Source organism: Salvelinus sp. IW2-2015, linkage group LG16 (assembly GCF_002910315.2).
Source record: "Salvelinus sp. IW2-2015 linkage group LG16, ASM291031v2, whole genome shotgun sequence".
Classification (NCBI taxonomy): Eukaryota; Metazoa; Chordata; class Actinopteri; order Salmoniformes; family Salmonidae; genus Salvelinus; species Salvelinus sp. IW2-2015.
In genome coordinates, this window is record NC_036856.1 from 18046578 (window position 1) to 18073432 (window position 26855).

Genomic DNA, 26855 nt, shown 5'->3' on the forward strand with positions numbered 1-26855 from the left:
TCTGGGTCTCTTGATAGGATAGAGGGGACAGACCTGTGAGCTTGTCTCATTAAAACACAGGTGTTAAATATCTTGTACAACGTGATATACGGTGCATTCGGAAAGTATTCAGACCCCTTCCCGTTTTCCACATTTTGTTATGTACAGCCTTATTCTAAAATGGATTAAAACAACAACAAAAAATCCTCATCAATCTACACACATTACCCTATAATGACAAAGCGAAAACAGGTTTGATTATAATAATATTTTAGAGTCCATTTTCGATTGACGCAACAGTCACACTGTTTTTACACAGAAACTTTTTGAACAAACACAGTCCTTACAAAGTTATGTCCTGAATAATACAAGTTTATTTTTTAATGCAATGTTCAGACATTCACATTAGTGGCAACAGCATACACAATCATCCAAAACGGAAAATGTAAGCTACATTATTCCTACCGCTAACTATACGTAACACAAGCGGTCATATTTAGATAACTCTCGGGTGACAGAAACCACAATATGAATTAGCTAATAGCAATTACTATTTATAAATCATCACATCACGGGTGAGCTCAACATTGATCGAAATAAGGTAAACACTTTCTAGGTATCGAAAGTAATCCTGTGATGGGTAGTTTGTGCTCGCAGCCATGTTTGTTTTTTGAGTCAACCAAAGATAAAAGAGGAGACAAGATGATTTTGGTCTGTTTGCAGTATGCATGTTGAAGGGGGTGTGTCGTCTACGATCATTCACTTCCCTTCATTCACTTCCGGAGGTTTACCCGAAAGATGAGTGAACCATTCCTTCATCTCATTATAACGTCTTTGATCTGACAGACGTTTACGTGACACCCAGAATGCATTGTATAATGTCAACAAACATGGCGCCACACATAGCTGGCAAATAGCTGCGCATTAGCTCATTATAATCAGTTCAACCTTCAAAAAAGTATTTTACACACATCATAGGTGTCCATTACAATCTTTGCAATAATCGGAATGCATTATTTGTCACCAGTACCTGAAAACCTGTGAATAAAACTGTAAATACATAATGCTCCATACATACATACTGTATACATTTGCAAAAATGTCTAAAAACATGTTTTCACTTTGTATTAGGTATTTTGTGTAGATGATGAGCAAATTATAATTTTAAAAAAATCTATTTTTAGAATAAGGCTGTAACGTCACAAGTTGGAAAAAGTTGAGGGGTCTGAATATTTTCCGAATGCACTGTATACATAATATTCCTTGTAAAAATAAAATGTCATACATGGACACAACAATTGAATATAAAGGGAAATAATGAATTAAATGCGCCTTATCCTATAATGATGACTTAATCAGTGCTTAACAGTGCTGAAATTCTGCAGATAAATAATGAAACATGCTCAATTTGGTTTAAATAATGCAAAAACAGAGTGTTGGAGAAGAAAGTAAAAGTGCAATATGTGCCATGTAAAAAAGCTAACGTTTAAGTTCCTTGCTCGGAACATGAGAACATATGAAAGCTGGTGGTTCAATATTCCCAGTTCTTCAATATTCCCAGTTAAGAAGTTATAGGTTGTAGTTATTATAGGAATTATGACGCATCGACTATTTCTCTCTATACTATTTGCATTTCATAAACCTTTGACTATTGGATGTTCTAATAGGCACTTTAGTATTGCCAGCCTAATCTCAGGAGTTGATAGGCTTGAAGTCATAAACAGCGCTGTGCTTCAAGCATTGCTAAGAGCTGCTGGCAAATGCAGTAAAGTTTGAATTAATGCTTACGAGCCTGCTGCCGCCTACCACCGCTCAGTCAGACTGCTCTATCAAATCATAGACTTAATTATAATATAATAAACACAGAGATACGAGCCGTTTGTCATTAATATGGTCAAACCCGCAAGCTATCATTTCGAAAACAAAACGTTTATTCTTTCAGTGAAATACGGAAACGTTCCGTATTTTATCGAACGGGCGACAACCCTAAGTCTAAATATTGTTATATTGCACARCCTTCAATATTATGTCATTATTATGTCAAATTCGGACAAATAAATTCGCAACGAGCCAGGTGGCCCAAACTGTTGCATATACCCTGACTGCGTGCAATGAACGCAAGAGAAGTGACACAATTTCCCTAGTTAATATTGCCCGCTAAATATGCAGGTTTAAAATATATACTTCTGTGTATTGATTTTAAGAAAGGCATTGATGTTTATGGTTAGGTACATTCGTGCAACGATTGTGCTTTTTTCACGAATGCGCTTTTGTTAAATCATCCCCAGTTTGGCGAAGTAGGCTGTGATTCGATGATAAATTAACGGGCACCGCATTGATTTTATGCATGCAGGACAAGCTAATTAACCTAGTAATATCATCAACCATGTGTAGTTGTCACGATCGTGTGGGGGATTGACGGACCAAAACGCAGCATTTGGAAAATAAGCCATCTTCCTTTTATTTTGAAGAAGGAAAAATGAAACAAAACACACTTACAAACTAACCAAAACAATGAACGACCGTGAAGCTATGAACGTAGTGCACATACAGGCTACAAACGTATAACATAGACAATTACCCACATCAAACGAAAGCCTATGGCTACCTTAAATATGGCTCCCAATCAGAGACAACAGAAATCAGCTGTCTCTANCCCATTCAGGCAACCATAGACTTTCCTAGACAACTACACCCAACATAGACACAGCTAGACACATACACTCAACACAAACCCATACACTACACCCAACACCCCCTTTACCATATAACCACCCAAAACCGACAAAACACAAACATTCCCCATGTCACACCCTGACCTAACTAAAATAATAAAGAAAACAAAGAATACTAAGGCCAGGGCGTGACAGTAGTGATGATGTGAAGATTGATTGTTTTTTATAAGTTAAGTTTAATGCTAGCTAGCAACTTACCTTGGCACCTTGCTGCACTCGTGTAACAGGTGGTCAGCCTGCCACGCAGTTTCCTCGTGGAATGCAATGTAATCGGCCATAATCGGCGTCCAAAAATGCCGATTATGTCGATTATTAGGCTCTAATTAATCGGTTGACCTCTAAAAGAGACATCTGTTACACAATACACCAAAAAGTGTAATGACATTTCGCGATTGTCATTAGGCCAGTATTTATGCGTCCACTGTTGTCTGCTTATCTCTGCCTTGGCAAAATTGCAGTGTTTTCATCTAACCACATCACTTTTTGAGCATAGTTTCCACCAGTTTTCAAGTCCATTCGTTCATTTTTCATGCCTGACATGCTGTGATGATAACAAGCGGTGTAATAGCCTACAGTTTTCTTGACATTTTAGTTTTAATTATTGTGATAGGCTCATGTTTTACCGGTACGGCATACCCCCACTATTTATTTCGCTGGACACCATATTGGACCATATGAGTTTACTTTCACGCCATGGCTGTAACACAACAGAATGCAGTCAATTGGGTGTGAATACTTTCTGAAGGCTCTGTACCTCAGTGTATAATTACAACCCATCACATTCAAAAACGATAATTAGGTTATTTTATTTAAACCAAAGTGACTGGGGCTAATCGCAAGTGTATCTATCTGTTGTTTTGTTTGGAATGAGCATTTTATGGAGATATTTTTTTCCCGAAATTGCATGATTGGAAAATTGCATTAATCTCTGCAGCGCAATCTGCACGTCATGGATGTGGTGGCAACAGTTTTGTGGAGAAGTTATTTTGGCCTCCCAGGTTTAGGCTATTTATCCGAGCTAGAGCGCTATCTGGTGGTCATACTATTGATATATTTATTGATTTCTAATCTTTCTCCAGCTGGCCAATTGAGATGCAAATGATGAGTGCCATATTTCATGTATTCTTACCAAAAAGAACTGTATAGCTCTATTTATAGATCTAGATTTGAATGTAGAGATAAGCATTGGTGGTTCAGTGGTAGAATTCTCGCCTGCCACGCGGGAGGCCCGGGTTCGATTCCCGGCCAATGCATTAGTTTCTTTTACTTCGGTCACCCATGTTATTTTGGTGCATAGAAGGGTTGGTTGTTAAACATGTATACGCAGGGCCCAGCTGTAAAAGAGACCTTGGTCTCAGTCTGTGTTACTTGTTGAAATAAAGGTATAATAAATAATCATATTTTGTCTCCAATGTTTATTGAAAACATAAATAAATGTGCATAATGAGTACTTGTTGTCTCTCAAATATATTGTTACAGTTGTTGGTCAGCTAGCTAGTGAATTTTTTGCCATATTAACATTGACGTGACATCAGTTAAAACACCTCAAAACAAGACATGGTATCAAGAACAAGATAAAACTAGCTGAAAAACAACAGAATGTAGACAAAGTCAATGTGGTGTGAATACTTTCAAATCAAATCAAATCAAATCAAATTTTATTAGTCACATACACATGGTTAGCAGATGTTAATGCGAGTGTAGCGAAATGCTTGTGCTTCTAGTTCCGACAATGCAGTAATAACCAACAGTAATCTAACCTAACAATTCCACACTACTACCTTACACACACACACAAGTGTAAAGGGATAAAGAATATGTACATAAAGATATATGAATGAGTGGTGGATACAGAGCATGAATTGCAGTAGATGTGTATAGAGTACGGTATATACGTATGAGATGAGTACTGTAGGGTATGTAAACATAAAGTGGCATAGTTTAAAGTGGCTAGTGGTACATGTATTGCATAAAGATGGCAAGATGCAGTAGATGATATAGAGAACAGTATATACATATGAGATGGGTAATGTAGGGTATGTAAACATTGTATTAAGTGGCATTGCTTAAGTGGCTAGTGGTACATTTTTACATAATTTCCATCAATTCCCATTTTTAAAGTGGCTGGAGTTGAGTCAGATGTTGGCAGCGGCCGCTAAATGTTAGTGGTGGCTGTTTAACAGTCTGAGGCCTGAGATAGAAGCTGTTTTTCAGTCTCTCGGTCCCTGCTTTGATGCACCGTACTGACCTCGCCTTCTGGATGATAGCGGGGTGAACAGGCAGTGGCTTGGGTGGTTGTTGTCCTTGATGATTCTTATGGCCTTCCTGTGACATCGGGTGGTGTAGGTTGTCCTGGAGGCAGTGTAGTTGCCTGGTGATGCGTTCTGCAAGACATCATACCCCTGGAGAGCCTACGATTGTGGGCGGAGCAGTTGCCGTACCGCGGCTGCATACAGCCGACAGATGCTCGATTGTGCATCTGTAGAAGTTTGTGAGTGCTTTTGGTGACAAGCGAATTTCTTCAGCCTCCTGAGGTTGAAGAGGCGCTGCTGGCCTTCTTAAAACGCTGTTGTGTGGGTGGACCAATTCAGTTTGTCCGTGATGTGTACACCGAGGAACTTAAAAACTTTCCACCTTCTCCACTACTGACCCGTCGATGTGGATAGGGGGTGCTCCCTCTGCTGTTTCCTGAAGTCCACAATCATCTCCTTTGTTTTGTTGACGTGAGTATGAGTTTCCTGACACCACACTCGACGGGCCTCACCTCCTCTCCTGTAGCCGTCTCGTCGTTGTTGGTAATCAGCCTACACTGTAGTGCATCCGCAAACTTGATGATTGAGTTGGAGGCGTGCATGGCCACGCAGTCGTGGGTGAACAGGGAGTACAGGAGAGGCTCAGAACGCACCCTTGTGGGCCCAGTGTTGAGATCAGCGGGTGGAGATGTTGTACCTACCCTCACCACCTGGGGCGGCCGTTCAGGAATCCAGGACCCAGTTGCACAGCGGGGGTCGAGACCCAGGGTCTCGAGCTTGATGACGAGTTTGGGTACTATGATGTAAATGCTGACTGTAATCGATGAACAGCATCTCTCACATGGGTATCCTCTTGTCCAGATGGGTAGGCAGTGTGAGTGTGGTTGCGATTGCGTCGTCTGTGACCTATTGGGTCGGTAAGCAAATTGGATGGGTCTAGGTGTCGGTGGGTGGAGTGATATGGTCCTTGACTAGTCTCTCAAAGCACTTCATGATGAGGAAGGAGTGCTACGGCGGAGTCGTTTAGCTCAGTTACCTTAGCTTTCTTGAGGAACAGGAACAAGGTGGCCCTCTGAAGCAGTGGGAACAGCAGATGGATAAGGATTGTTGAATATGTACGTAAACACACCGACCAGCTGGTCTGCGCATGCTCTGAGGACCGGTCTGGGAATGCCGTCTGGGCCTGCAGCTTGCGAGGTTAACACGTTTAAATGTTTTACTCACCTCGGCTGCAGTGAAGGAGAGCCGCAGGTTTTGGTAGGGGCCGTGTCAGTGGCATGTGTATGTCCTCAAAGCGGGCAAAAAAGTTGTTTAGCCTGTCTGGGGAGCAAACATCCTGATCCTCGACGGGGTGCGTTTTTCTTTTGTAATCCGTGATTGACTGTAGACTGCCACATACCTCTTGTGTCTGAGCTGTTGAATTTCGACCGATTTTGTCTCTGTACTGAGACTTAGCCTGTTTGATTGCCTTGCGGAGAGAATAGCTACACTGTTTGAAGTGCACTGTATGCCGTTTATATTACAACCGTCACATTCAAGCTGTATCTATCAGGCAAAAGGCGAGACCCAGATGCAGACACAGGAGGCATGATGGTTGGAGTCTTGCAATGTTTAATAATCAAAGGGGTAGGCAAGAGAGAGGTTGTGGACAGGCAAAAAAGGTCAAAACCATATCAGAGTCAGAAGGTACAGGAGTGGCAGACAGGCTTCATGGTCAAAGCAGGCGGTACAGAGTCCAGAAACAGCAAGGGTCAAACAGGGCGACTAGAATAAGGAGAATAGCAAAAAGGAGCATGGGAAAAACACGCTGGTTGACTTGACTAAACATACAAACGAGCTGGCACAGAGGACAGGAAACACGGATAAATACACTGGGGAAATAAGCGACACCTGGAGGGTGGAAACAATCCCAGGAATAGGTGAAACAGATCGAGCGTGACCAGTACCCCCCCCCCACCCTCACATGGCTCTTACACCTGGGCGCATGGCTGGCTGACTGGGGTGTCTGCGGTGAAGAAAAAAAAGAAGCTTGCTCGGATTGACCGATAGTTTGGGGATGGAATCCGGATGACAGACTGGCCGATGACCCAATAAGGGTGCAGAATGCCTTCCAGAACTGAGACGAGAACCCCGATTGGAGACCATGTCTACCGGGAGTCCATGGATCCGGAAGACATGCTGCACCATAAGCTGGGCCGTCTCCTTGGCAGAAAGTAGTTTGGGGAGAGGGATGAAATGAGCGGCCTTGGAGAACCGATTGACTACCGTCAGAATGACAGTGTTGCCATCAGATGGAGGGAGCCCAGTGACAAAGTCCAGAGATATGAGACCAGGGACGATGAGGGACCGGTTGTGACTGAAGGATGCCAGAAAGAGCTTGCCGTGGAGTCTTGTTCTGAGCACACACTGTGCATGCGGCGACGAAGGCAGAGACGTCAGGGACCATTGTGGGCCACCAGAAACATTGTTGGAGGAAGGCTAGTGTACGACGGGACCCTGGATGACAGGTCAGCCTGGAGGAATGAGCACATTYCAGGACCCGGGACCAGACTGGATTAGGGAAAAACAGCCGGTTAGCCGGGCCCCCTTCAGGTCCAGGCTGGGAGCATTGTGCCTCGCGGACCAGGTTCTCAATACCCCAATCCACAGTGGCAGCAAGGCATGAGGTAGGGAGAATGGTTTCTGAGACTGAGCGTTTGGCAGAGGAACTGTATAGACGGGAGAGGGCATCAGGCTTCACATTCTTTGACCCTGGGCGATAGGAGATGGAAGTTAAATCTGGTAAACAGGTGGCCCACCGGGCCTGCCTGGAGTTGAGGCGCTTGGCTGTACAGAGATATTCCAGGTTTTTATGGTTGGTCCAGACCAGGAATGGCTGTTCTGTTCTTTCCAGCCAGTGCCTCCACTCTTCCAACGCCATCGTCACCGCCAGGAGTTCTCGGTTGCCAACATCGTAGTTCCTCTCAGCAGGATTAAGACGATGGGACAGGAAGGCACAGGGATAAAGCTTTTGGTCCTGGGCAGATCGCTGGGACAGGATGGCCCCCACTCCAACATCTAAATTATCCACTTCTACCACAAATTGATGCAAGGTGTCCGGATGGATGAGGACGGATGCTGTTGTGAACCAATGCTTCAGGTCCACAAAGGATTTGTCGACAGCTGGAGACCATTTGAACGGTACCTTGCGGGAGGTGAGTGCCGAGAGGGGGGCCGCCAGGGTGCTGTAGTCCAGAATGAAACAGCGGTAGAAGTTTGCAAACCCAAGAAACCATTGCAACTGCACCCTGGACTTTGTTTGAGGCCAATCCACCACTGCTTTCACCTTTCCAGGATCCATCTGAACATTGCCCTCAGCAATGACATATCCCAGAAAGGTGATTGTAAAGCGGTGGAACTCACTTCTCGGCTTTCACGAACAGTTGGTTCTCTAGGAGGCGCTGAAGAACCTGTCTGATATGAAGAACATGTTCTTGTGCAGATCGGGGAAAAAAACAGGATGTCGTCAAGGTACACGAACCGGTTTAGAATGTCCCAAAGTACATCATAGACCAAAGCCTGGAAAACAGCAGGGCTTAGTGAATCCAAATGGCATGACCTGGTACTCATAATGTCCACAGGCTGTGTTGAAGGCTATCTTCCACTCATCCCCCTCGCGTATCTGAACCAGGTGGTAGGCATTTCGAAGGTCCAACTTGGAAAATATGGTGGCCCCCGGAGAGGTTCAAACAGAGAGGAGAGGTAGGGAGTAACAATTTGTGACTGTAATGTCATTAAGTCCCCGGTAGTCAATACACGGACACAGGGTTTTGTCCTTCTCCACAAAGAAAAACCCTGCGCCGGCAGGAGATGCAGACGGACGGACGGCCCCAGTGGCCAGAGATTCATCTATGTACTCCTCCATAGCGTTGGTCTCTAGTCCAGACAGAGAATACAATCGACCCCGAGGTGTAGTGCCTGGTTGAAGATCAATGGCACAATCATAAGGACGGTGCGGGGGAAGGGAAGTAGCACGTGCCTTACTGAATACTTCCAGGAGGTCATGGTATTCTGTGGGGATAGCAGAGACATCCACAGTCTTGCTAACATCCAGAGGAAGACGACTTGAGGAAGGCTGTGCTGCTTGAAGGCAGTGGGAATGGCAAAATGGGCTTCAACCCAGGATGGAGCTTGAGGCCCAATCAATCATCGGATTGTGCTTTTGAAGCCATGAGAAAATCCCAAAACAACCGGAACATGGGGAGATGCAATGAGGAGGAACTGTATGGTCTCACTGTGGTTACCAGAAACCCGTAATTGATTTGGCACAGTACAATGGGTGACTTCCCCTATAGGGCGGCCGTCCGGTGCCCTAGCATCCATGGGCACAGAGAGGCTGAGTGGGAATACCAAGCTCCGAAGCAATAGTGGAATCCATAAGACATTCATCAGCCCCAGAGTCAATGAGCACTCGGAGAGACTTAGATTGGTCTACTCACAGCACAAGCACAAAAAGGGGTGTGCGGGTGGTGGGAATTAGAGAACTCCCAGTCTGACTCACCATAGTACTGGTACCCACTAGAGACAAGGGTTTCCAATAGGGCAGGTAGCTATAAAATGTCCTGCCCCTTCACAGTACAGACAACAGTTATTATTCATCCTTCGTGAGCATTCCCCAACTGATAACCAAGCTCTTCCCAACTGCATAGGCTCAGGAGTATCCAACTCACCCGTCGTAGATTCCCGAGAGGGCTTGGGTGGCTTCGAATCCTCTCGGAAGAGCTGCCTTCGGAAACTTCCGGATTCCCTTGGAGGTGAACACGCCATAGCGGGTGCACGAGTGTGCCCAAGACCAGACCTCCTCTCACTCTTGCGTTCCCTTAGGCGTCCATCAATTTTAATGGTAAGGGCGATAAGGAGTCGAGATCCAACGGCAATTCCCGAGCAGCTAGCTCATCCTTCACTTCCTCAGATAATCCGTGCAAGAAAGTATCGAAAAGAGACTCCGGATTCCAGGCACTCTCGGTGGCCAACGTGCGAAAATCAACTGCATAGTCTGCCACACTACGGGAGTTGACGTAAGTCAAGCAGTTTACTGGCCGCCTTTCTCCCAAAAACCCGGAGACTCAAATACCTTTCTCACTTCTGCCATGAATTCCTCCAGATGACCACAAATGGCAGATTGTTGCTCCCAAACTGCCGTAGCCCAGGAAGGTGCCCTTCCCAACATTAGCGTAATAATATACGCTATCTTTGAGCTTTCTGAAGGAAACGAAGATGGCTGTAGCTCAAAAATAAGTGAGCACTGAGAAAGAAAACCCCGGCAGGTACCAGGATTCCCCGAATATCGCTCTGGAGGTGTTAAGCGGGGTTCTCAGGGAGCCGGGATAGGCTGTACAAACTCACCACAGATAGGGGAAAAAATTACTGGGTGATTGGGTTTTTTCACCAGAGGTGGCAGGTAGCCTCTGAGCTAACTCCCTGATTTGCTCATAATAGCCTTTTACCCATGGTCGTGGCGTTCCGTCAAGGACCTGAGCCCTTCCAAAAGGCCCTGTACCAACTCATGTCTCCTAATGGTGGCTCCCTGCAGGTAGACAGCGTGGCGGAGTTGGTCCAAGTCTGCTGGGTCTGTCATGGCCAGTTCGTACTATCTGGACACAAGGCGCAGATGCAGACACAGGAGACAGATGGTTGGAGTCTCAATGTTTAATAATCCAAAGGGGTAGGCAAGAGAATGGTCGTGTACAGGAAAAAAGGTCAAAACCAGATCAGAGTCCAGGAGGTACATACTGGCAGACAGGCTCGTGGTCAAGGCAGGCAGAACAGTCAGGCAGTCCAGAAACAGGCAAGGGTCAAAACCGTGAGGACTACGGGAAAAACACGCTGGTTGACTTATTATTATTCTACCTTTATTTCAACAAGGAACACAGACTGAGACCAGGGTTTCTTTTACAGCTGGGCCCTGCGTATACATGTTTACAAATACAGTTTAGGTACAATGATTAAGAAACTAAGCAAGACAAATAAAACGATCATAGATAACACAAAAAAGTACAGCAGCAGAATACAGTTACACATTGGTAATTCCCTAACAGCACAAAAACTTGCATTACAAGCAATACAAAAATAAAAATCCTCCAATAAATATTTAAAATGGGCAAGGGGGACAAGTCTCAAGTTTAAGTTTAGTCTGCAGGCTATTCCATAAGCAAGGAGCGTAACAGGAAAAGGCAGCCATACCCAACTCTGTGGAAATCGCATGGGCCTCAATTGTAATTTATGCTTGAGACCTGGTTTTAGGAAATACAATTCTAATATTAATGAGTGATGATAAATAAGAAGGTAGTTTATTCAGAAGTGCTTTAACTAAACATACAAGATGAACTGGCACAGAGAGACAGGAAACACAGGGATAAATACACTGGGGAAAATAAGCGACACCTGGAGGGGGTGGAGACAATCACAGGAACAGGTGAAACAGATCAGGGCTGTCTGGGACTCCCATAGGGCGGCGCACAATTGGCCCAGCGTCGTCCGGGTTTGGCGGGTATAGGTCGTTATTGTAAATAATAATCTGTTCTTAACTGACTTGCCTATTTGAAATTAAGGTAATGAAAAAATAAAAATGCAAAAATGATAATTAGTTGATCAGTTTTATAAAAACCATTGTGAACAATACATGTGGTCCTCGTTAGTATAGTGGTCAGTATCCCCGCCTGTCACGCGGGAGACCGGGGTTCAATTCCCCGACGGGGAGGACAGTTTTTTAAAAACGTTTTTCAATGTTGATTTGTAATCGATATACCTGAAACCTCACCATTTTTCTTGGATGAACATTTGTGTTCGTTATGCGCATCAGTAATTGGTTGTCATGGGCAAGAGATAATGTAGAATATGATCATTAAACATCATGATTGGCTGTAAGGAGAACAGTATACATGCATTATATACTACACAAGCTTACAACTTACTTAACTTTGTTGTTAATAAAGTATACAAAAAACATGATATACCAAACCCACTCGCAGGGTTGGGTCTCCGCTGAATTAGGTAAATCCGCTTTTAGTTTTAATGCACCTCATTGCTGGAAACAACTGCAAAATACACTGCAAGTGGACGCTCTGATGCCGCTAGGGCAATTTTAATAATATTGATTAGGGAACTATTTGGTGAGGAATGTTTCTGTTTTTCTTGATTGTTGTGCTTTATTTTTGTTTGTATTTGATTTTGTGTATGAATTGTATGTGCAGGGCTCCCTTGCGAAAAAGACCCTGGTCTTAACGGTGACTCCGTTTTTTAAGAAGGTAAACAAATAAAATCGTGTGTATATATATATATATATAGAGAGAGAACGGTATTCAGCATTTCTTAAAACAACCTAAATCTATATGGAAATGAGAACTTGCTTTTATAGAAGCTACTGTAGTCTGAGGCTATACTTAATACTCAGTAGGTGTATTTGGAGTAATTCTATCCGCTATGCTCAGTTTCCGTAGTGTAGTGGTTATCACGTTCGCCTAACACGCGAAAGGTCCCCGGTTCGAGACCGGGCGGAAACATATTTTCAAAAAGTAGCTTGGGCTCTGACCAATATTTGACAATAAACAATCAAATGAATACGTTACAGTCTTCATGGGTTGCACATTTTATAACATTCTTTTGCATTGTCAATTGGCGCTGATGAAGATTTAGTCAAAAGTGCATTATAGTGGCTTGGAAATTTCAAAAAGAAATTGGTTGGAAAATGCTTTGTCATCATTGTGATGTCGTCAGATAGACTTAAGATGCAGTATAACGTTAGCCAGCTAGCTAAGATTGAGGGAGAGCACCAGATTTTATCTAGCTAACGTTAGTTTTGCTAGGTATTTTTACGAACTTTGCTAGCTAATAATGGTTAATGCTACCATGTACAGAAGGCACGTACATGCTCCAGAGTCTTAACTTTTGGAATGGGGTCATAAAAGCTTATAGCCAAAACAGTTCAAATGCTAAAGCCAAATTTATAAGAAGAAAATGAATTCAACATGCCACATTGGCTTCAGAAACGACTCCGTTCGTACCGATAGCTTCTGTTAACCACAGAGAGCGTTTGTTTCTATGCGTTCTCTTCTATCTTTCCTAGCTGGCAAAGTACCAGGATGTTGTCTCTGGTTTTGAATATGAATACCCTGTGCAGATGATGCCTTCTTACGTCATACTTCCATGTTCATGTCCATGGTCTTTTGAATGGCTTTCAAGATTATATCATCAAATTCATGAAAACGCGGTCAAGTAAGATATACAGTACCAGTCAAAAGTTTGGACGCCACGTAAAATTTTGCACTACATGTGCAACACAGCATTCCTAACCTAGCCCACACAATGTCTACTGTGGGCATCGAGCAGTCAACAAGTCGAGCAGTCATTTCAAAGAGTAAGAAAATTTCAGCGTGACAACTCAAAGGTGAAATCAATTAAAGCCAAGATAATGGAATTCATTGCCCTTGACAATCAACTGTTGTTTTCCACCTGGCTACCCCTACCCCGGTCAACAGCCCTGCACCCCCCACAGCAACTTGCCCAAGCCTCCCCCATTTCACCTTCCGCAAATCCAGATGGCTGATGTTCTGAAAGAGCTGCAAAATCTGGACCCCTACAAATAGGCCGGGCTAGACAATCTGGACCCTTTCATTCTAAAATGATCTGCCAAAATTGTTGCAACCCCTATTACTAGCCTGTTCAACCTCGCTTTCGTATTGTCTGAGATCCCCAAAGATTGTAAATCTGCCGCGGTCATCCCCCTCTTGAAAGGGGGAGGCACTCTAGACCCAAACTGCTACAGACCTATATCTATCCTACTCTGCCTTTCTAAGGTCTTCGAAAGCCAAGTTAACAAACAGATCACCAACCATTTCGAATCCCACTGTACCTTCTCCGACATGCAATCTGGTTTCCGAGCTGGTCATGGGTGCACCTCAGCCACACTCAAGGTCCTAAACGATATCATAACCGCCACCAATAAGAGACAATACTGTGCAGCTGTATTCATCGACCTGGCCAAGGCTTTCGACTCTGTCAATCACCACATTCTTATCGGCAGACTCAACAGCCTTGGTTTCTCAAATGACTGCCTCGTCTGGTTCACCAACTACTTCTCAGATAGAGTTCAGTGTGTCAAATTGGAGGGCCTGTTGTCCGGACCTCTGGCAGTCTTATTGGGGGTGCCACAGGGTTCAATTCTCGAGCCGACACTTGTCTCTGTATACATCAATGATGTCGCTCTTGCTGCTGGTGATTCTCTGATCCACCTCTATGCAGACGGCACCATTCTGTATACTTCTGGCCCTTCTTTGGACACTGTGTTAACTAACCTCCAGACGAGCTTCAATGCCAGACAACTCCCCTTCCGTGGCCTCCAACTGCTCTTAAATGCAAGTAAAACTAAATGCATGCTCCGATCGCTGCCCACACCTGCACGCCCGTCCAGCATCACTACCCTGGACGGTTCTGACTTAGAATATGTGGACAACTAAAAATACCTAGGTGTCTGGCTAGACTGTAAACTCTCCTTCCAGACTCACATTAAGCATCTCCAATCCAAAATTAAATCTAGAATCAGCTTCCTATTTCGCAACAAAGCATCCTTCACTCATGCTGCCAAACATACCCTCGTAAAACTGATTATCCTGCCGATCCTTGACTTCGGCGATGTCATTTACAAAATAGCCTCCAACACTTTACTCAGCAAATTGGATGCAGTCTATCACAGTGCCATCTGTTTGTCTCCAAAGCCCCATATACTACCCACCACTGCGACCTGTATGCTCTCGTTGGCTGGCCCTCGCTTCATATTCGTCGCCAAACCCACTGGCTCCAGGTCATCTATAAGTCTTTGCTAGGTAAAGCCCTGCCTTATCTCAGCTCACTGATCACCATAGCAGCACCCACCCGTAGCACGTGCTCCAGCAGGTATATTTCACTGGTCACCCCCAAAGCCAATTCTTCCTTTGGCCGACTTTCTTTCCAGTTCTCTGCTGCCAATGACTGGAACGAATTGCAAAAATCACTGAAGCTGGAGACTCATATCTCCCTCACTAACGTTAAGCACCAGCTGTCAGAGCAGCTCACAGATCACTGCACCTGTACATAGCCCATCTGCAAATAACCCATCCAACTACCTCATCCCCATACTGTTATTTTTTAAATACTTTTTTTGCTCCTTTGCACCCCAGTATCTCTACTTGCACATTCATCTTCTGCACATCTATTAATCTTGCAACTATAGGGGGTGCTGTTCCGCATTAGCATATTTGTGTCTCCAAATTAAACTGCCTCGTGCTAAATTCTTGATCGTACAATATGCATATTATTGTTATTATTGGATAGAAAACACCTTCTAGTGTTCTATAGAAGTTGGAATTTTGTCTCTGAGTGGTACAGAACAATTTCTACAGCACTTTTCATGACAGGGTTCAGATTTCAGAAATTTTTACCTCTGATCTGGGGTCTGTTTATAAGGCGACAGTGAATGCTAAAGAAACGACCACTGCCTACGTCTTCCTCTGGGTGTCTGTACGTCATCACGTTTTCAATGAAATCGATGGGACGTTCACAGCCATACAAAAGACCAAAATGTACAGAGACCTCCCTTTCTCAACGTGCGCCTGAAGCGTCAAGGCCATCGACCTGCCTCGTTCCAAATCGTTTTCTAACCGCAATATTCTCCGTCATGTTTTCAGTCGTTATAGTTGTTAAAAACATCATAATGTAGTTAATTTGAGCCGTTTTATATCAATTTATATCCGTTTAGTGCGATTTTGAGGAATTTCTTTGTTGTGCGCTCTGAAAGTTTGGACACGTTTTAGGGTGTCGGTCGTTGGTGTGGACATTTCGAGGACAGAGGCATCTATCGACCAAAAGACGTTTATAACATAGAAAGGATACATTGCCCAAGAATCTGATGGAAGAACAGCTCAAAGTAAGCAATATTTAATATGATAAATCGTGTTTCTGTCGAAATATTTAAACGCATATTTCGCCATTTTGTTTGGTATAGCTTCCTTGGCCAACCCTGTATTGAAAAGTAAGGATAATTTTAAAAATGTAAATCAGCGGTTGCATTAAGAACTAATTTGTCTTTCGATTGCTGTCAACCCTGTATTTTTTAGTCAGTATATGATTAGCTTTCAATTAAACTAGATCAGCATCTGCATAGATGACGTCAGACATATGAGCTTGATTTCTAGTATTTTTATTGTGTAACCAGCGGTTATTGTATGGACTCCTAAAATATTGCCACCGACGTAAATTATAATTCTACTAGTATATATGAGTTATATTGATAAAATGATGTCAATTTACCAAGGGAGTGTCATCGATGAAGAGATGTCTACTTGAGATAGTTAGTGAAAAAGATTATAGTATTTATTTGGCTGTCGGTGAATTTACGTTTATAGAGCTCATTGCTTGAGAATCGATGGCTATCTCTATGATGTAACAATATTTCAATAGTTGGGTATTACCGTACTAACTTAAGTTCGATTTTTGTGTTTTCCGTCTTGAAACGTCCTTAGTAAAATCTGAACTATGGTCTGAAATCACCAAGAACTTGGTCATATTCACATTGCTTATGCTTTGTCATATTTTTTATTGACAATAGTTAATTATGATGAGTGAACTTGAGTCTATAGCGACGTTGCTCTATCTAGTGGATTCTAGTCGATTCGTGTGATGGTGTGCTGACAATTGTAAACTGCTGATTTATACCTACCTGAAATATGCACTTTTTTTCTAAACAAAAAACTTCCACTTATATAAAACCATGATATAATATGTTTGCAGAACTGTCATCTGAAGAGGTTTTTATATCATTTGTGTTGAGTGGATATCTATATTAGAATCATTTTGCAGCCACATAGAAATTACGGTAGACTAAGCACTCCGAAGGATAAGTAAAGAAAAATGATAGGGGAACTGTTAGAATAGCTGAGTGATAATTTTGCATAACGTGTGTCTAGTATATAGATTTACATAATTTGTCTTTCCCTTGTAAAACATTTTAAAAATCTGAAATTGGTGGCTTTTATTCACACAAGACTTGTATCTTTCATCTGGTGTCTGACTTGTGAATTAACCTGATATTTCGATGGCTACTATTATTTTAGAAAGCTTGCTAGCTATGCTAATTAGTGTGTGGGGGGGGTGGGGGGTGCTCCCGGACCCGGGGTAGAGGCTCGTGAAAGGTTAATCCAGTGTTTAATTGCTAAATTGTAATTATTTTGCCACTATGGCCTATTTATTGCCTTACCTCCCTTATCTTACCTCATTTGCACACACTGTGCACACACTTTTCCTATTGTGTTACTGACTGTATGTTTGTTTATTCCATGTGTAACTCTGTGTTGTTGTTTGTGTCGCACTGCTTTGCTTTATCTTGGCCAGGTCGCAGTTGTAAATGAGAACTTGTGTATTCATTCTGCCAATTCTGTTGAAAAACGTTTCTTAAACATCACCACGCTTAGGACTCTGGGTCTGAACACCTCCCTCTGCAACTGGATCCTGGACTTGAGGGTAGACAGCATCACCTCCGCCACGCTGACTCACAGGGGCCCCACAGGGGTGTGTGCTTAGTCTCATCCAATTCTCCCTGTTCACCCACGACTACATGGCCATGTACGACTCCAACACTATCATCAAGTTCGCTGAGGACAGGACGGTGGTAGGCCTGATCACCGGTGACGATGAGTCAGCCTACAGGGAGGACCTGGCAGTGTCGTGCCTCGTGTTTTTTTTATAGTAAAACATTGTTATTGATTATTGCATTGTTGGTTTTGGAGTTTGCAAGAAAGGCATTTCACTGTACTTGTGCATGTGACATTAAAACTTGAAACTGGGATAAACATACCTGAATTTTGTCCAATAGAAACTCTTGTTTGCAACTGTTGGACTAATGATTACACCCTAGATCAGCTAGACAGTATTGAATGTATCACTGTCTTTTACCTTGAGTACTCACATTTCTCTCTCGACCTGTGCTCCTATAGTATGTTGTAAACTTTCATTCATAGGCTAGGTTGTAGCAACCTCATGATGGGTATGGGGACAATTTGAGTATCATGAGGTAGCCTAAACCTTTCAATGTTACATTGAGCTGCGTATGAATGACAGTCATCCAATATGCTGTTATAGAATTAAGGCCATGCTCCTAAATAAAATAAGGTCACAGACTGCCACTGCTTTAGGAGTACATTTTTTGTAGGATGTGTAACCTTATGTCCTTGTAGATTTACCCAATATGTATGTCATGGTTAGCTGTTGTTAGCTGTCTTAACTTCAATGGCATCTCTCCCAACTCTACCTGCCTCGCTGCTACCAGGGAGGTCCTAAGTGTTCCACAACATATTCTTAGGGCTTGGGACTGGATTACATCTCGATTTTTTAAAAGACGTCTGAGCTGCTGATACAGACGCTACACTTCCATAATCCAGTGATTACCTTGACAGCTCTATATATAGCATTTTTAACACCCTTCTATCTGCTCCCCACTCCATTCCTGACAGACAACACATCACATTCAATATTTTCTTCCCTTTGACAACTAGGCCTTCACTACATCGAAGAAAACAGCTACCACCACCTCTTTATTTGCCTGTGCCTTCCGTATTACTGACTCAAGGCACAGTGCAGGATCCATCATTCCCCTGCCTTTCCTGAACACACTTTGATTTGGTGACATTAGTCCTCTACTCTCCAGAAAGTAAGTCAGCCTTTCCGTTATTGTCAAACCTGGCCTTAGTTATCTTTGTTTTCTTTATTATTTTAGTTAGGTCAGGGTGTGACATGGGGGATGTATGTGTTTTGTATTGTCTAGGGTTTTTTGTATGTTTATGGGGCAGTGTTCAGTCTAGGTGTATGTATGTCTATGGTTGCCTAGATTGGTTCTCAATTAGAGACAGCTGTCTATCGTTGTCTCTGATTGGGAACCATATTTAGGCAACCATATTCATTAGGTAGTTCGTGGGTGATTGTCTATGTCTAAGTTGCCTGTGTCTGCACTTATTGTTTATATAGCTTCACGTTCGTCGGTTTGTTGTTTTGTTTAGTTTGTCAGTGTCGTTTCGTTTCGTCTTCGTCTTCAAATAAAGAGAAGATGTATTGTTATCACGCTGCGCCTTGGTCCTCCTCTCTTTCACCATACGACGATCGTGACAGTTATCATCCTTTCCATATGTTTACATACATGAGATGTCAATGCTATTGCTATAGCTTGAATGTGTCAAGCTATTTATTTTTTATTTCACCTTTATTTACACTGGCGGGCTCCGGTGGCAATACATTTTTCTTTTTTTATTACAAAAATCACAAGGAAGGGGTAAACATTAAAGTATTAGAACATGAAGGACAAACAATACAGCATCAAGACACTATCAAACATGTATCAGTCTTTTCGCAACAGAGCCATCCTTATGTGTGAGGGTGCATGTGCATGATAGTGATATAAAATATGTCAATGTTTCCTTTTTCATGATCACAATCTTGTGAAACCCGAACCCTCCAAGATCCCCCCACAGTCTCCCAATAGCTGTCCCTCAACCATTTGGACCCCTCCCACAGTCCCCCGGAAGAAAAAATAGAAATACAATTAATTCCATTCCCCACCCCCAAGAACCCCCAATGCACCAACAACCAAGAGAATGAGCTAAAGAGAAAAAAAGGAAAAGACAGAAGAAAACAGCAAACAACAATGCAAAAAAATAAAACAAAATAATACATTTAAAAACAAAGGACATCAAGGACAACTGAAATCATAACAGAATGGCCAACTGTATATGTTTGTGTGCATGTCTGGCACTATTACATGTATGTGTGTGTTCTTGTATGTGTTAATTTGAATGAGAGTGTGTATATGCATGTGTACAAACACCTGCACAGCATCAGCCTCAGGCAAACCAGCATTAGTTGGAAAAACACTGCCACTTAGTGTCATTCAAATATACTTTTATTATGTTTTATTTTGACTTTTTTCCCCCCTTTATCTTTTGACCATCATTCTCTCTCTCACACAGCAACTCCACTCCCACTTGTCTCCAATTCCACATACCAACCCTCAGCTTACCTCAGCCCATCCCATCTAACTCTGCTGGCCACCCACTTCGTGTTTCTATGCAACACATATCTTTCAACTATGCTATGATGCTTAACATACGATTTCAATCTATCTAATCGAATAGAATCTACATGCGTGTTGAAGATAAATACTTTTACTAAGAATATTAGTAATTGAGTGACCCGGTCTCTCCAGATCTCCTAACAGTACTATTTCTAGGGTCAATTTTAGATCAATGCCATGCATTTTCAGCCATTCCTGAACCTGAGACCAGAAACAGGCTACCTGAGGGCAATACCAAAATAAATGGTCTATTGATTAGGTATCTTCACAACAAAATCTGCAGAGCTTCGATGATTTTATGCCCCAAATATTCAACATTATGTTGGTGGCAAGAATTCTATATAATAATGTTAGCTGAAAAGCATGAAGTCTTGAATCTTGAGTTGTTTTATATATATATATATATATATACACCCTGTACCATGGAATCGGTACATCAAAAATCTCTTCCCAACTATTTTGCAATCTGTATGGCACAGTTGTTAACATCCTGGTCCTCAAATGAAACTGGTATACTTTCTTATTTATGCTATTTTTATTCCTCCGCCAGTTTTGATCCTTTATATTGGGCAGACAGACCAGTTCCCTACCTCCTCCCGCTGCCACCCGCCTCCTCCATTTTTGGGGCAATGCTGTAATCAATTGGTTGTACTCTTGGATTGAGCAGACCTTCCCATACAATTCTGATAACTCCATGAAGGACATAACTCTACCATTACAATTTACAATATCATTTAAGAACAAAATACCCTTTTCAAACATCTTTCCCATAAATACAGGTATTTTATCAACCAGCACATTTGAGTTCAGCCATAATATTTGTTGTAATATTTGTTCTATCTTTTCAGGGGGATGAAATTGATATTGTAGCCAGCTCTGCAATGCTTGTTTGAAAAAGACAGATACTTTGAAAAAAGTATCATTTTCAATTAATCGAAAATGAGACATGGCAATCTGCACAAAGGCAAAAAGGCAATTTTTAAACAATGGATGCACTTTTCTTAGTAACCTACTTGAGAACAATTTAGGGTTCAAATAAAACTTTTGAATGAGTGAAGCTTTTAGAGAGAGGTTTAGTGCTTTTATATTTAATAATCTCAACCCACCCAATTCATATTCATTATATAGATAGGCTCGTTTTATTTTGTCTGGTTTAGCGTCCCAGATAAAGCAAAATATTTTTTGCTCATATGATTTGAAAAACGAATCATCAGGAGTAGGGCAGCGCCATAAGTAAGTGAATAAACTGAGATATGACTAAGGAGTTAATCAGGGCAATTTTTCCATAAATAGACAGGTGGCAATAAATTAATTTAACCAAAAGCTTACCTTGTGTCACGCCCTGACCATAGAGAGCTTTTTATTCTCTATGTTGGTTAGGTCGGGATGTGACTAGAGGTGGGTCATCTAGGGGATTATGTTTCTATGTTGGCCAGGTATGGTTCCCAATCAGAGGCAGCTGTTTGTCGTTGTCTCTGATTGGGGATCATATTTAGGCAGCCATTTCCCCTTTGTGGGATCTTGACTATGGACAGTTGCCTGTTAGCACTATTGTTAGCGTCACGTTTCGGTGGAGATTTTTTGTTTTGCTGTGAGTTTCACTTAGTAATAAAAAGATGTGGAACCCAGATCMCGCTGCGCTTTGGTCCACTTATTATAACAATCGTGACTCCTTGACTTGGAAGAGTTCCAGTGTTGGATAGCTATAACCAGCTAGCTAACATAGCATTCCTCTGTTTGAGCTGGGTGTTTGAGTAGGCTAAACTAGCTAGTTGCATTTGCTAGCTAAGTGAACAAAAAATACTAAATATAGCTAGCTTTCTCTCTCGCTTCTCCTGAACTTTAAAAAAATGTTCAACTATTGTCTTTCTCTCTCTTTGAGTCAACTACTCACGACATTTTATGCACTGCGGTGCTAGCTAGCTGTAGCTTATGCCTTCAGTACTAGATTCATTCTCTGATCTTTTGATTGGGTGGAATCAGTTCATGCTGCAAGAGCTCTGATAGGTTGGCGGACGTCCTCTGGAAGGCTCCTCGGTTTTGTATTGAAGTCAATATACCCAGAGGAGGAAGGTAACCAGTTGTCCTCCGGCGCTGCACTACAGAGTGCTCTTGACGCTATTGTATACCTTCATTGCAAAACTGTGTTTTAATCAATGAATTGGTGATGAAAATATATTTAGTATAGTTTTAGGGATGCTTGAGAGGGTAAGAACTGTTGAGGAAGAAGTATATTCAGTTGTAAGTGAACATTTAAGAACACAGTACTATGCTTTCTTGAATATATTCACTGATGGATCTCAGGCCCTTAAACTGCGTGGACAGGTGCAGCTTTTAGCGTTCCTTAGTTTAAGGTGGCAGTGACAAAAAGAGCAACGGAAAACGTATCGGTTTACACAAGGGTGTTGCTGGCCATACTCTTGGCTGCAGAGTGGGTGGAGGAGGTGAGGCCAGACAGGGTAGTTATCTGCTCTGACTCCTGTGCAGCACTGATGCGCTTAAATTAATGTGTGTCTCAGAGCAAACAGTATGTATTGTATGAGGTTTTACAGTGCTTGTATAGGGTGAGACATGGGGGTATTTGTCATGTTCTTCTAGGTACCAGTTCATGTGGGAGTAGAGGGGAATGAAGAGATGGATGTTCTCGCCAAGCAGGATTTTAAACATCCTAATGTTGAGATGGAATTGTCAATCAGTAAAGCAGAAGCCAAGTGGTTAATAAAAACAGTGTTTAAAAAATAAGGGCAAGTGTTGTGGGAAAGGGAAGACACCTGTATAAGACTCAGGAAAGGTGATGGGCAAGGAGGTCCTCAGGTCGAGAGAGAAGGGGGGAAAGTATAATCACAAGGCTGAGACTGGATCACAAGACTCCATAGTACATTGAAATTGGTAGGAAAACATCATACTGGGAGGTGTGATCATTGTCAGGAGGAGATGGAGACAGTGGAAGTTTTGGCCTTTCTAGGGAGTTTTTCCTAGCCACCGTGCTTCTACACCTGCATTGCTTGCAGTTTGGGGTTTTAGGCTGGGTGTCTGTACAGCACTTCGAGATATTAGCTGATGTACGAAGGGCTATATAAAATAAACTTGATTTGATTTGAGTGGAACACGTTATATTTCAGTGCCAGCAATATGGGAGGGAAAGGGAGAGAATGTTATTATATTTAAGGTGTAATGGGGTTGAAGAGCCAATGTTAAGTGAACTGCTGGGGAAATCTTCAGGGGATGTAGTATTTAATTATGTATTTTGTTTCCTTAGGGAGACGAGAATATTAGGTAGGATTTAGTCCTTCCCTGTCTCTGGTGCACACTCCAGTCCAGTTGGTGGCGGTAATGCACCATAAAGTTGGTTGTCAACTGCCATATAAAATCCACAAGACAGTAAAAGCACCCTGGCCCCCTGGTTCAGAGGCTGATCAGAGGATTTATCTAGCTAACTAGAAGCTTGTGAAGCTAGCTGAATTTGAGGTTACATATTTTCCTGTTGCCTGTTAGGTAGCTACTTAGCATTCTGGGGATACATATAACTAGCTAGCTAGCCTACATAGTTAGAAGCTAGCAGGCTAACTTAGCATAGCAATCCACATCTATGTAATGGCAGCAAACTTGAAAGACAAGGAAGCCTATCAAAGACTAAACTTTCTATATCAGGTACGTTTTATTGATTTCTAGTACTTTATATTTTGCTAACTGATTTGCACAGATAGTGGTTTCATGTGATATTGATTTCTTGCAGGCTGCACACTGTGTTTTGTCTCAAACCCCTGAGAATGTGGAATTGGCTCGTTTTTACTGCTTCACTCAGAAGACCATTGCAAAACGTTTGGTGCTGAGACAGTGAGTAGACTATAACAATATCATAGAAACTCTTGTAAGAAAAATATGTGCTTACATTTGCATCAATAAAGGTTGCAACTCATGTCACGTTAAGAATACATGACAGAAATGATCAGTTTGAAACATGTCTGCTACAATGATGACAACTAGAGCATGACTAGAATGTTATTGACATCTTTATAGAGACCCCGCAGTGAAAAGAGCATTATGTAAGAAGTGCTGCTCTTTGTTGGTCCCAGGAGTAACTGCCACAGCCAGACAGAGAAGTAAGTATATAACTAAATAGATGGCTCATCAGCCACCTAATCAAAGCTAACACATTGTTGCAAGCTATTTAATTGTCATTCTAGTCCTTCTCAATACAAACACAGATGAAAACAGAGTTATGGTTGTATCTAGCAGTTGGAGACATTTGTATCTCATGATGAGATTTTGAAAGTACTGAGTGAGAGTCCAATGTCATTACATGTAACCCATGCTTTATTCTCTTAAGGGATTAAGTACAGAAACCGCATGACTGTGCTGCAGTGTCTCAGCTGTGGACAGAGCAAGAGGTTCCTTAACAATCCGGAGCATCGCCTGTGGGTGGACCAGCCTGAGGCCCAGCTGGAGAACCAATCACAGCCAGGTGAGGTTACCCTGAGACAACTCAACTACATTACAGTTATGGTTCATATTAGTGAGGCGCGGGACAACTAAGTACCGTCATGCATATGTGAATTAAGAGTTTTTAGTAGTGTGACTGCGTGTTAATGCCTTCTCTGATTTCCGCAGATAGTCTTGTACGCATGGCACTGGTATAAATTGCATGTTGGCTATGTGGGGAAAGATAATATATTCATTATTTCCAACGCAGGTGTATTAAAATTCAGCTTCACATTTGTTACATTTTCATCTCAAAAGTTTGCTTTTTCTTTATGCCACTTTTCATCCATCTCAGAGGGAGGCCATGCTGTTTAACATTTGTCCTTTCTGTTTTGCAGAACAAGGTCACTCCACTAAAGAGTTGCAGAAGGAGAAAGCTGATGGACCCGTATCTCAGAAATCCTCTACAGGGCCTTCCTCTACCCAGCACCAGGTGTCTCCATCAAAGCCCAAAACCTGAGCCCTGTGGCCTCGGTAGCCTAGTCACAACTGGACATAGCTTCTTTGTGTGGTATTGACCACATATTTTCAACAATTTCATTTTTTAATTTTTTTAATATGAGCATATTTTCTTTTTTTGCTGTGTTTTTTTTGCTGGTGACAACCTATTAGCATTACATCAGTGGTATTTCTGTAATGGATTATAGTTGTAATTGGTTGAGGTTGGTAAAAATGCAAAAAAAATGGATGGATTGAGTTTTGTGTATACCTCAACTTGTTCACAATGTTCAGGAATGACAACCAATGTTAAATGTTTAATACACATGTTTATTTAAAATAGTTATTTTCAATTGATATATTACTTCTGAAAGAACACAGGTTGTACATGAGATATGAAATTGTATCATACATGTACAGATCTTATTATTCTATAGCACATTCCTTTTTGTCAGTCTAACCTAAGGAGAGAATCAGCTGTTGAATATAGTGCTCAGTGCATAATGAAACATCCCAATAAGAACAAAATTGAGCATTGCGTTCCTAATGCACTCTTAGGTCCGTTATTGCCTCAGCTGAGGTGGATGATTTTTATATTCTTTCACTTTTTTTTATCTCCCTCCCCCTTTGGCACACGGAAGCGGGTTTTCTGGGAATACAGCAGGTTCTTGGTAAAAATCCTAGGAATGTGGCCCATGTACAGGAGAAGGGCAAGGGTCATTCCTGAAAAGAGGATATCTGTATTACCAGCTACATAAGCAACATAAGCCTCATTGTCAAAGATAAAGCCTTTTTTTATCAGGTGTTTGTATGTAACAAAAATGTTGTTTGACTTACCAAAAATGGGCCCAAGCCAGTAGACCACTGAGTACTCTGTAAAGGTGAACCCGGGACAGTAGAAGGTAAGGCCATAGGCCAGGGAGGGGTTCAGGAAAGCCATGGTATAATCACTGGCTGAAATACAAAGAAGATGAGTTCTCCGATCATGAACTTATTAATGCAGTGMTCATCTGCAAAAACAGATGTTTTTCTGACGCACAGATATAACAAAGAAAACAGCATATAGGCCTATGCAACTTTAATGATGATCTCTTTACTGAAATCTCTAAGTTAGAGGCATGATTGTCATGATGGGCTACTTACCTGAATGGGAGAAGAAGGTGAGCACAGCTGCAACGAGAGGAACCCGAATCAGCGCAGAGCGATGTTTCAGGCTGAGGTATATCAGATAAAAGATGAATGCACACACACACTCAGAAATGACCCCCTGCACCAGGGAGACACGCAGGGCTGTGCTGCACTCCCTTGACATCAGGTTCTTGATCATGTGCATGTCGTTAAGCTCCAGGGCCCAGTAGTAGCCAGCCCCAAGCAGAGCCAGGTGTGCCCCCAGGAACTGAGCAGCCAGAGCCAGCAGAGTGGGCAGAGTATGGGTCTCCAGCAGCAGGAAATTCATCAGAGTCAGGGAGGGGTTTCCAGTGGCTCCGGCACAGATCACACCATGGGTCAGCAGCACTAAAAACAGTATGGTTAGAGTCACGTCTGGACCCAGTCCTCCTGCCCACTCGCCCACCTCTTTAATGGTCTGCACCTCCAGCCAGCATGCCACCAGCACAAACGAGGCCGGAAACTCTGCTGCAACGCTCAAACGAGGCCATTTTCTGAAAAGGGTTCTAAAGGCTGCACCAAACACCACAACAGCGAGAAAGTAACCAAGGGTGACATTGAGTCCAGACATAGGTTCACAGATGATACTACACCTTGCTGGTTCTGCTCACACAATGTATGACTTGTTGCTCAGTTTGCTGTCTGTGTGATTGTGACAACGTGGCACATGGA

At 42.5% G+C, this 26855-nt stretch overlaps 2 protein-coding genes and 3 non-coding genes across 6 annotated transcripts; 4 read left to right on the plus strand and 1 right to left on the minus strand.

Moving 5' to 3' along the window:
• The first annotated feature begins 3896 nt into the window (after positions 1 to 3896).
• On the plus strand, positions 3897 to 3967 carry trnag-gcc (transfer RNA glycine (anticodon GCC)). Its single transcript has one exon. It is a non-coding gene; the product is annotated as a tRNA-Gly (tRNA).
• Positions 3968 to 11633: 7666 nt separating this feature from the next.
• trnad-guc (transfer RNA aspartic acid (anticodon GUC)) lies at positions 11634 to 11705 on the plus strand. The gene has a single exon. It is a non-coding gene; the product is annotated as a tRNA-Asp (tRNA).
• Positions 11706 to 12434: 729 nt separating this feature from the next.
• On the plus strand, positions 12435 to 12507 carry trnav-aac (transfer RNA valine (anticodon AAC)). Its single transcript has one exon. It is a non-coding gene; the product is annotated as a tRNA-Val (tRNA).
• Positions 12508 to 23454: 10947 nt separating this feature from the next.
• rpp21 (ribonuclease P 21 subunit) lies at positions 23455 to 25358 on the plus strand. Its single transcript, XM_024004914.2, has 5 exons — positions 23455 to 23747; positions 23833 to 23933; positions 24117 to 24199; positions 24427 to 24561; positions 24917 to 25358. The coding sequence occupies exons 1-5, from the start codon at positions 23691 to 23693 to the stop codon at positions 25036 to 25038; spliced, it is 498 nt and encodes a 165-aa protein (XP_023860682.1). The 5' UTR covers positions 23455 to 23690; the 3' UTR covers positions 25039 to 25358.
• aqp12 (aquaporin 12) lies at positions 25346 to 26837 on the minus strand. 2 transcript variants are annotated; one of them, XM_024004913.2, is made up of 3 exons: positions 26160 to 26837; positions 25854 to 25970; positions 25346 to 25739 (listed from the first exon to the last, which is right to left on the minus strand). In XM_024004913.2, the coding sequence occupies exons 1-3, from the start codon at positions 26752 to 26754 to the stop codon at positions 25618 to 25620; spliced, it is 834 nt and encodes a 277-aa protein (XP_023860681.1). In that variant the 5' UTR covers positions 26755 to 26837; the 3' UTR covers positions 25346 to 25617. The 2 variants fall into 2 exon arrangements, with proteins under 2 accessions (XP_023860681.1, XP_070303674.1); XM_070447573.1 differs by having other exon boundaries at positions 25346 to 25970.
• Between the last annotated feature and the right edge of the window lie 18 nt (positions 26838 to 26855).

Excerpts from the sequence above, each read along its gene's own strand:
- rpp21 (XM_024004914.2), top strand. The coding sequence starts at position 23,691 with ATGGCAGCAAACTTGAAAGACAAGGAAGCCTATCAAAGACTAAACTTT. Across the intron at positions 23,934-24,116 it reads AAACGTTTGGTGCTGAGACA|AGACCCCGCAGTGAAAAGAG; the intron begins GTGAGTAGACTA and ends ACATCTTTATAG. Across the intron at positions 24,200-24,426 it reads TGCCACAGCCAGACAGAGAA|GGATTAAGTACAGAAACCGC; the intron begins GTAAGTATATAA and ends TATTCTCTTAAG.
- aqp12 (XM_070447573.1), bottom strand. The coding sequence starts at position 26,754 with ATGTCTGGACTCAATGTCACCCTTGGTTACTTTCTCGCTGTTGTGGTG. Across the intron at positions 25,971-26,159 it reads CACCTTCTTCTCCCATTCAG|CCAGTGATTATACCATGGCT; the intron begins GTAAGTAGCCCA and ends TTTGTATTTCAG.